This window comes from Nematolebias whitei, chromosome 9, assembly GCF_014905685.2.
Source record: "Nematolebias whitei isolate Nwh7 chromosome 9, NemWhi1, whole genome shotgun sequence".
Classification (NCBI taxonomy): Eukaryota; Metazoa; Chordata; class Actinopteri; order Cyprinodontiformes; family Rivulidae; genus Nematolebias; species Nematolebias whitei.
In genome coordinates this window covers 45,540,211-45,550,733 of record NC_056506.1, presented here as the reverse complement: position 1 = coordinate 45,550,733, position 10,523 = coordinate 45,540,211, and the positions used below count along the sequence as shown (strand labels likewise).

General features: G+C 38.4%; 1 protein-coding gene across 1 annotated transcript in view; it reads right to left on the bottom strand.

The window, feature by feature from the left end:
* kcnj9 (potassium inwardly rectifying channel subfamily J member 9) overlaps positions 1–10,523 on the bottom strand; it is an 18,486-nt gene that overhangs the window by 1,217 nt on the left and 6,746 nt on the right. The window contains exons 4-7 of the mRNA XM_037682410.1: positions 9,631–9,832; positions 6,167–6,359; positions 3,551–3,748; positions 2,219–2,349 (exon numbers count right to left, since the gene is read on the bottom strand). Of these exons, the coding sequence (XP_037538338.1) occupies positions 2,219–2,349; positions 3,551–3,748; positions 6,167–6,359; positions 9,631–9,832 (724 nt within the window). The remainder of the gene's footprint in view (positions 1–2,218; positions 2,350–3,550; positions 3,749–6,166; positions 6,360–9,630; positions 9,833–10,523) is intronic.

Below are 10,523 nucleotides of genomic sequence, written 5' to 3'. Positions count from 1 at the left end.
ATCCATACACCAATCCAATCATCCATCAATCCACCCACCCATCCATCATCCACCTATTGTCCATTTATCATTCATCCACCTTGAAGGAAACAGGTCCTGGAGAAAACCCTAATTATCCCAATCCATCTGCTTCTGGGAGATCTTAAGGCTTTCACAGGATGGAGGGAATGTATATAATATCTTAAGTGAGTTCTCTCTGCCTGAAGCTTCTTGACCTGATACCAATCACCTGACTCTTTCTGGTGTGGAGGAGCAGCAGGTCTACTAGTTTATGACAAAACTTCTCAATCTCTAAGGCTGATCCCAGATGCAAAGAAAACTAACCCCTTATGTTTAGTTAAAAACTGTACAACGGCAAAATAAGCTCAGAATCACAGACAACTAGGAGCAACTAATAAAACTGCTCATGCAGAAATCGGATCACTGTATTTCATCAAAAAGTGAGTTGAAACTCTTGGTTTTGATCCGAACAAGTCATTGTCGGATGAACTGGTCGAGCTTTAGAGGAACACGTATTTACAACACAATGTTTTCCACTTGTCCCCATGGATGATAAGGTACACTCGGTTGCTTAGCAACGACGACAGCTGCAATTGACAGTCATGACACAAACGGAAACATATTTAACCTTCATTTTCCTGAAGAGTAATTGAGACATTCAACTGATGTTAACTTTTATAGTTTATATTTTAAAAATTTCTACTGAATGCTTCAAATAAATATTTTAACATACAGAGTAAAGATTACCAAGAACACCACTGAAATATCAGAAGTGTATGATTCTGCTTATTCATTTATGCAGGTTTTAACATTATATAAACATATAAGTGCTCATCATCAAAATATTAAACAAGGAAATTTATTATGGAAGCTTAAAATCTAACATCTTTGTTTGCTTTTTTAAATTTTATTTCTTTAAACTTTTCTAAGAGTCACTCTAGTCCATATGTGTCAAACTCAAGGTCCGGGGGCCAAACGTGGCCCTCATTGACATATTATCTGGCCCCCAAGATGATATGTGAAATGTAAAATACTTTTATCTCTTCATTATTTTCAGTAATCTTTGATTATGATGTCGAAAGCACAACAGAGAACATCAAATGAGACCAATCAAACTCTTGCTGAGGAACCTGCAACCAAGAAAAGATGTTGGGTATCTGATTTGAGTTAATGTAGTTTCTGAAATTGGCCCCTAATTTGAAAAAGGTTTTAATTTTGGTCCCCTTTTGTAAGTGAGTTTGACACCCCTGATCTAGTCACTGGATTCATTGTTTTAGCTGAGTTCCTACATTTCCCAGCATGCATTTCTGTACCATCTAGAGACATAGGTTGGGTCAGAAATGGGCTAAGAAAGGATCGTTGTTGTTCAAGTTTCAGAAATCCTCCCAACATATTTGTCAGCTGCTGGTTAAAGAACTATCTGCCTCTTTGATCTCAAATTATTGTCTCAAAACGATTTGATGCGAACATTATCATCAAATTCCATGTGGGCTAAATCTGTAATATCCAAATCCATTACTGAAAAAGATGGTATGATGCAAATAAAGTGGTTCTAAAGAGCAACTTTCAGAATAAATACAGCAAAATATGCATTAACATAAACATGAACTAGTTTTAAGGGCTTAAGACTTTCCTTTTTGATAAATCCTATAGTTAGGGTTGGGTTTCCTGAGCTATCATTACGCTGCTATAGGCTTAGACTGCTGGAGGACGAACTGACCACTTGTTTTTCACTCTGCTACTCTTTACTTACTCTGCTCAACCTGTTTTGCATTTGTAATTATTGTTTCTATCCTTGAAATGTGTTTTTGTCTTTCTTCCAATAGGGGGTACACCCGCACCTACACCTGGACCTTCCATTCTGTGTTTCTCCTTCCTGTTCCTCTCAAACCCAGCCGGTTAAAGCAGATGGCCGTTGTCCTGAGTCTGGTTCTGCTGGAAGTTTCTTCCTGTTAAAAGGGAGCTTTTCCTTTCCACTATCTCCTTTGTGCTTGCTCAGGATGGGAGACTGCGTCGAAGTGAAGCCTCAACGAGTCTGAAGGCCTCCTTAGATGGAGACCTTTACTAATTGGCTTTTCTATGTATGTGAATGTTTCTGTAAAGTGCCCTGAGACAACTTTGTTAATTGGCGCTATATAAATAAACTGAATTGAACTGTCAAAAGATCTCATATTCTGAGTTAAGTCAAATCCCACCAGCTGTGAGAAAAAAAAATCACCTCGAACGTGTGATGAAAGGCTCCGTAGTCCACGTCAAAGAAGCCCTCTGCCAGCGACATCATGGGGCTGAACCTGTGACCCCACAGCACCTCCTCCGCCAGGTAGGAGCTCCTCGCCTGACACGTCATCCCTGCACAAACAAACAAACTCATGAGAGCCTTCTGACAAACTAAAGGAAATAAACTGGATTATTTGTGCTTGGTTGTAGCAAACACCACTCTGAGGTACGTAAGTCTGAAGCGCAGATTAAATTTTCCAAAAAGGAGATCGAAAGGCTCTGCGGAGGAGTTCAAGCCTCCTCATACCTGCATTTTAAAGCTCTCTGACGAAAGGGATCAATATTTGGAGCAGGCAGAGAGGCCAGCTTCACCTCACGGAGACAGATTGGGCTTTGATACACTAAACTCTAAAGAAAATAGGTTGTCGTCCTCACAAAAAAACACAATTAAATCAGAAAGAGGAACGCAGCTCAAACGGAGGCGACACTCTTCTACAAATCTGTTCAGGTTTTAAGAGTTCAGCGTTTCTAAAACTGATGTTTTAACCTGAGCAGATATGGGCAGAAATAAATTGTTTAAGTTGTGATTTATCACGATTTAGTGAGGAAAGTAAGGTTTGAAGCCTCATTGAATGAGCTTCCTATTTTATTCTTTCTTATAAAATTGACTTGTCAATGTATATTCCCTGGTCAACACAACAAAGTCTCTTGGAAAAACGTGAAAAAATACAACAATATTAAACAGAGACATGCCTGGAAGCCAAATTTAGTTTTAAATGCATCTGTTTTATTTAACTAATTGAATATGTTACCCATAAAATAGAAAAGCTAGAACTTATAAATGAACTTGTTCAAGGCTTTATCAGTAATTCACAGCAACGGTTACACTTTAGTGTTTAGATGCATTGACCTGTTTAAGCTCAAAATTTGCCATCTATGTTTGAATTATGAAAAATATATATATTTGAGGGCGGAAAAGGCAAAAGCAACTGAGAAACAACGACAGCTACTGGAAAAATAACAAAAGCAATGCGTAAAAGAACAAAACAGAAGTTAAAAGTTTATTAAAATACAACGTGCCATAACTTCTTTAATCTTTAATATGTTTGTGTTTCATTTCAATCCTTCATTAAATCTTACATTTTTCCTACTATTTTACAGTTTTTCTCAATTTTGTGGCTCCCTCTAATTGAAAAATAAAGTTTGTTTTAGAAATAATCCCCATAATTAATCTTTTAAAGACCCCTGAGTTTTAAGAACATAGTAATAGCAGGTTATTCATTTACTGCTCAGTCCACGTCAGCATTTTAATCATAAGTGATGGTCTTCTCACCGGTGGCCTCCACCATCCCTTCCAGGATGACCACGATCTCGAAGTCCTCCTTCTCGAGCTGGGCCTGCGACATGTCCCAGAACGCTGAATGGGCATCAATTTCATGAGAGATCACCAGCGGAGAGACCAGGAAGAGGCGGTCGTCGCCGGTCTCAAAGCCAACGCTGATGTCTGTTTGGTCCAGAGGGATGAACTCACCTGGCGGAGACAAGAAAGATGGAGGAGAGGGGAGGAGGTGAATAATATATATATTTTAAATCATACAGTCCTACAGATAAACACGAAGCCGCTCCAGAACTTATTCTTACAAAATCAGTTGTTGAATTTTATTTACAAGTCATTTTCTAGTATCTTTTTTTTTCTAAGATGCTATAAAAGAGCAATTTACTGCAAATTTGTTTTCATTTTGTTTTTAAAATCCGACACGGATGCGCCATTTGCTCAACTTAATCAACGATTGGCAAATTTGCCAATCAAAGGTTGTTTTTTTTCTCCTACATCTATAAATCACAGCTAAACAGTTTGTTCGAGTTAGCAGTAACACATCTGACAGGTTTTTCACGATTACTGTTTTGTTTTTTTGCCCTATAAGTCGCAGTTTTTTGCATAATTTGCATGCCCTGCGATTTATATACCGATGCGACTTATTTATGGAATTTTTTTCCATAATTATAAACCAATTTGTGGCTGAGATATAACCGTTTTCATTCGTTCCGACTGAAAAACCTGAACACTACCATTTTCAGCCACTAGATGGTAGCAGAGTAGTATGGCATGCTGTTGTATCATGTAATAGGTAAAAAATGGCTATTAATGACACAATCGGCTTGCCATAACCTGCCACCGTCATCCAGCTCCGGGAGCAACCATCAAATCAGCTTCATTTCGCTGCGCCGCCCCGGTGAAATGCAGCTGATTTGACCATTGAAGTGCATTTATTAAGTAAAAGTTCAACTGAGACACACCTTTACTATAAAGTCGAGCAAACAAATAATTGTTTTAGGTGCTTATCTTGTTAAATTTTGATGAAATGCACAGCATTCCTCCTTCCTGATTTCCTCCCTGTCTGCGCGCTCCCGGAGCACCAAGGCAGCGAATACTTATGAAATGCAGCTGATTTGACCATTGAAGTCCTTTTATTAAGTAAAAATTAGACTGAGACACCTTGACTATAATTTCAAGCAAACAAATAATTGGTTTTACGTGGTTATCTTGTTAAATTTTGAAGAAATGTACAGCAACTCGTCCCTCTGCGCGCTCCCACTGCAACGAATCAGGTTTTGAAATGCGGCTGATTTGACCGTCAAAGTGCATTTATTAAGAAAAAGTTAGACTGAGACACACCTTTACTATAATTTCAGCAAACAAATAATTGTTTTTAAGTGTTAATCTTGTTAAATTCTTGTTAAAGTCTTCCCGTGTGAGCACCATTTAGCAGCCAATCGATGTTTGGCACAACACCGGCCCACATTTCTGGGTTGTCAGCAATGACGCATAATAAATGAGACTTATACAGCGAAGCAACTTACACAGCGAAGCGACTTACACAGCGAAGCAACTTGTACAGCGAAGCGACTTGTACAGCGAAGCGACTTGTACAGCGAAGCGACTTGTACAGCGAAGCGACTTAAACAGCGAAGCGACTTACACAGCGAAGCGACTTACACAGCGAAGCGACTTACACAGCGAAGCGACTTATACAGCGAAGCAACGTATTTATGGATTTTCCCACTTTATTAGACTTTTTGGATTTATAGGTGGTGCGATGTGTATGGCGGAAAGTACAGTACCTCCCTGTCTAGCAGACAAAAAAAACCCTGTTCTTTTGGTTTTGTGTTTTTTGACAGACATGTTCTACCTGTTATGTCCACAACTGAAAGGTGGGGGCTTAAAATTCACTTGGTGCATTCTGGCATTCTACATATTTTTAGTTTTATGCCTGTTATACGACTTGACTCAGGCCATGTTTACATGGAACTGTAGTTTTTCCAAAATGATTCCCTTATTTATCAATTCTAAATTTAACCTCATGAACTCTGTACTCTTTCCAGAGACGTCTTTGTCCGCACAGAAACATAAAAGATTCAAAATGATGTAGTAACTATGCCAAACCTGTGTGTGGCGCTGCTACTAAAAAATACCAAAAACAGGAAACAAGCGGCACAGCATGTACCATATTTTTTGCCATATAGGTCGCACTTTTTTGCATAAATTTGCAAGGCTTACGACTTATACACTGAAGCAATTAGTATACGTTGTTGTCCCCATATTTTTAACCCAATTTGGCCGTCTACACAAAAATGCAAGGGTGTTGTTAAGAGATTTTTTTTTTTCACTCTAGAACTCATTTAAAAAACTGTTTTCAGGCTCCTAAAATACCATTTTGGTATGAACATAAAACTGAACATTTGCATATAGACAGTCCCTCCATCTTGAAATTTAATGCATGGAGGGTCATGATAGTTCTCAAAGAGAAATCAAGATCTTTCAAAATGAGAATCGGCGGGTCAGAGCTCTGCTAAATCAGGAACTGGAATAGTTTTAGAAAACTGTAATTGGTGGATTTCAACAGTGAATTTATTCTTGAAAGTGGCTTTAAAAAAAAGGAATCATCACCTTCCTGAGTCTGCTTAGACTTGATGAGCTTGGCTCTCATGTTGGCCCCCACGATGTGGGAGCTCCGAAGGTCTCCCACCCTGAACATCAGGCAGAGCTTGTCGTCTCTCAGAGAAATGACGGCGTGCTTGGAGAACACCAGCGTCTCGGCTCGCTTGTTGGGCTGAGAGATCTTCACGAACATGCAGCCAACCTTGAATTCAAAACGGGAGGGGAAGCAAACAGAAACTGGTGTGCGAGGATATTAGCATCAGAGGATTTAAAAGCAACCCCTTGTCCAGAATTCATGCTGAACACGTCAGCTGAACATTGAGACGATGCTGACGCACACTCGTCGTAGCTGCTGAATACAAACCAAGCTGGTTCAACAGAGCTATTTCTGGCTTTCAGTACTTAAAGTATTAGTGACACTTGAATAACCTCAACCTGAATTTGTGTATTTAAAGCACAGTTAAACATCCCACATGTCCTTTTTTTTTTTTTTTTTTTTTTTTTTTGAATTAGGCCTATTTCCAGGTTGCAAACACAAAGAAACTGGATTTGCGTCAGTGTTGGTGCACCGACTCATTCAAGTTCAATTCAGTTCAGTTTATTTATAAAGCACCAAGTCACAAGTCATCTCAGGGCACTGAACAGAAACATTCATATACATAAAAATAAGTTTATATTATTTATCTGAGAAGCAGACTGCTTTGAATTTAACTCCATCACAGAACTCTCATCTTGAACAAGCATGAAGGTGACAGTGGAAAGAAAAAACTCCCTCATGAGGAAGAAACCTTTAGCAGAACCAGGCTCAGGACAAGCGGACCATCTGCTTCGACCAGGGTTTGAGAGGAACAGGATGGAGGAACAGATACACAATGGCAGGTCAAGAATCACATGTAATATCAAATGAAAACTATTTAATTTTAACAATTCATTTAAGGAAATTTGTCCTCTAGTAGTCTAAGCCTATAGCAGTATGACAAGCCAACCCTAACTATAGGATTTATCAAAATGGAAAGTCTTGATCCCAGTCTTAAAACTGGACAATGTGTCAGCCTCACGGACAGAAACTGGAAGTTGGTTCCACAAGAGAGGAGCCTGAGAACTGGAAGATCTTCCTCCCATTCTGCTCTTGGAAACTATAGGAACCTGCAGTCTGAGAGCGAAGCGCTCTGTTAAGAAAATTTGAAACAATAAGATCTCGAGTATAAAATGGAGCTAGGTTGTTGAGAGCTTTGTAGGTTTAGAAGTAAGATTTTGAATTCAATTCTGAATTTGACAGGGAGCCAATGGCGAGAAGCCGAAACTGGAGAGATATCAAGTTCTAGCGCTACGGAGAGCTTTTTTTATACGTTAGCAGGCTATCACTCCAAGATAAATAAAATGCTTCAACGTTAGTGGAGCGCCATTTTCTTTCCGGCTTTCTAGATGCCTGTTTTAAAGTGCGTCACTCAGAACTGAACCAAGGAGGCAGTCTCCTTCTGTTTACAGCGGAGCAGCTTTATCGAGTGAAGTCTGCAAACAAGCGATAAGTTCATCGACCAGATGATCTAAGCCACTGCTCTCTGATGTATTACTCTTCAAGACAGAGGAAAACAATCTGCACGAAACCTTTTTGTTGTGGAAAAACACCACATATTTGGTTTCATTTATGCTTCAACCTTTTCTGATGGAGGACAAACTTGTTACTAATTGGATAAATTGGATAAACTGCATTCACTTCAGATGAACAAACCGTAGACCTCAGTTAAAAATAAACAAAACTCAGGTTTGATGATATTTAGAGACTATTTCCATTGTTAAAATATAATAAGTGATTTTGAATTGTTACTCAGAGTGTGAGACACTATTACTTGGATTTAACTTTTTTTTATAAACTTCAAAATAAACTTGCTAACCTGCTGAATAAAACAAGTTTGACATGAGCTTTTTCCAGTTGTGTTAAACGCACCAAGTCAAATCACAGAAACTTTCTGTTGTCGTTTCCCTAACGTCGTTTTCTATGCCGATGTTTCACCTCAAAATAACAGAAAAGCATTTGTAATCATTAAAAAAATAAAAGTAAAATTAATGTTTTAAAGCTGAAAAAAAAAATGATGCTGACAACATTTACATGTTGAAGCATCTAGTTTTCAAAGACAAAGTACAATGGAATAATAACTATAATCAACAACTGTCTTAAACAAGTCTCCACTTTCTGAAAAGAATAAAATAATCATGCTCCGGTTTGCAGTTTAACCAACGTTAAGATGAGTGGAACAATTTACTTTGGATAGATGAGACCAAAAACAAGTGTCCTGATCCGTGGTTTTCTGTGAGTGGTTCTTTGGTTTGAGTTTGTTTTTATATTTATTTTATTTAGTTAGTTTCTGTTTTCTTTGTGGTGGGTTTGTTCCATCCTCAGCCTCTTTCCTTCAGTCAGTAATTTTCCATTGTCATTTTCACTCCCCATTTTAGCCCCGCCCACTTACTCTTGCTCCTTGTTGTCAGTCAACCCAGATGTCTCCACTCTTCTCATCCGCCCCAGTCCTATAGTCTCCCAGTCTTCTTCACACCTGTAGTCTATCATCGGCTTCACGCCATGTCCAGGTCTTGACTGTGTCTTTTTAACTTCTGGTTTAATAAAGTTTAAGTTTTTGATTGGAGCTCTACCATCAGTCTGAATTCCTGAGTCCAATCTCTGCGAAACTTGACTCACAGTTATAAAAAACTAAACCTAATATTTCAGCACAAACATGTCAAACCAACGGTGAAGCACGGTAGTGGAGGATTGCTGATTTGGGCTTCTTTTGCAGCCACAGGATTTGAACATCTTCATTATTGAATTAACCATGAACTAGTATGTCAAAGGGCTCTAAACGCATCACTGAGCATGTCTGAGTATGTCCATCCTGAAATTTTAGTACCAGTGACAGGCCGTGTTTTTTATACTTTTTTTTTTTTTACCAGCTCTACACGACACACTTTACAATAAACTAACTAAGCCTGACAAATCATGGTTTTATGTTTTAGGCTAGTGGTTGAGATCAATGTTGTAATTTTATCATTTAGCTGTTATTAACAGTAACTGTGTGATTTAATTTGTATCATTTTATGCTACTTTTAGCTTCGCCTCTTAATTATTTTAACTAACTTTTGTGTTTAGCTTATAGTTAGCATTTTGCCACTTTTAACTTTTAGTTGCTCTTTTGCTACTTTAAGCTATCAACTAACCTTTTTAGCTTTTAATTAATGCCTAGTATTGTGTCTATTTTAGCTGTGTTATACTCGTTTTGGGTTTTAGCTTGTGTTTTGAACTTTAACTTGTGTTTTGCTTCTTTTAGCTACGTTTCTGATTCTACTACGGTAGTTTTAACAAATGTCTACAGTCATTCAGCATCCAATGTTTACTCTGCATTTTTGCAGAAAATGCAAGTTTTCCATTAACATAATGTACCTATCTTTAAGTATAATTTGCTTGCTGCATCTTTACTCACCATGAAGGCATTGACCATGGATCCCAGTATAGCTTGCAGCAGCAGCAACATGGTGCCCACTGGGCACTGGTCAGTGATGACCCGGTGTCCGTAGCCAATTGTGGTCTCAGTCTCAATGGAGAAGAGGAAGGCTGATATGAAACCATTGACATTGTCGACACATGGTGTCCAGTTTATATCCTCCAGATGGTCCAGATCACCCCTTATAAAGAAAAAGGAGGAGAATGTGTGAGAAATGGAAAAGCGAGGGGGCATGGGGGGGAGGTGTTAAAGTGGGTGTTAAAAATGAAAAAAGAATTAACGACACACGGAGTGAAAAGAGTTGTATTTTTAGACCAGCATGATAATTGTGTCACCTCGTCCCCTCTTTCCGGTTGTTTCAGTAACAACATAAATCCTCCTCAGACATATCCATAATGATTAACGCAGCAATTTATGGCATCACTTTTTTCATCAAATCTTCCCCGTATATCATCTGGATATACCAGCCTTCTAAAAATCTGCAGTTCTTTTTTAAACACACACAAGCTTATGTTCCTCATGATCACAGCCGCAGCTGGAGAGGGAGAACTAATTAATGAAAGTGGTCTAAAGTACTTTATACCATCTTTGACTTTTACTGAACTGTGCTGGTGACCAATGAACTGGAGCAACACAAAGTGATCTGGCACACTTACACACGCTCTGGTCCAGACATTAAAAGGTCATAATTTTTCTACCAGACCATGTTAGCTAATTAGATCCAGCAGAAACATCGAATGAAGAAGAACCCCGCCATGATGAAATAATACACCATAATATTTATACTGCTTGATCATCATTTTATCTATCTATCCATACATATACATACATATATATATATATGTACATATATATATATATATATATATATA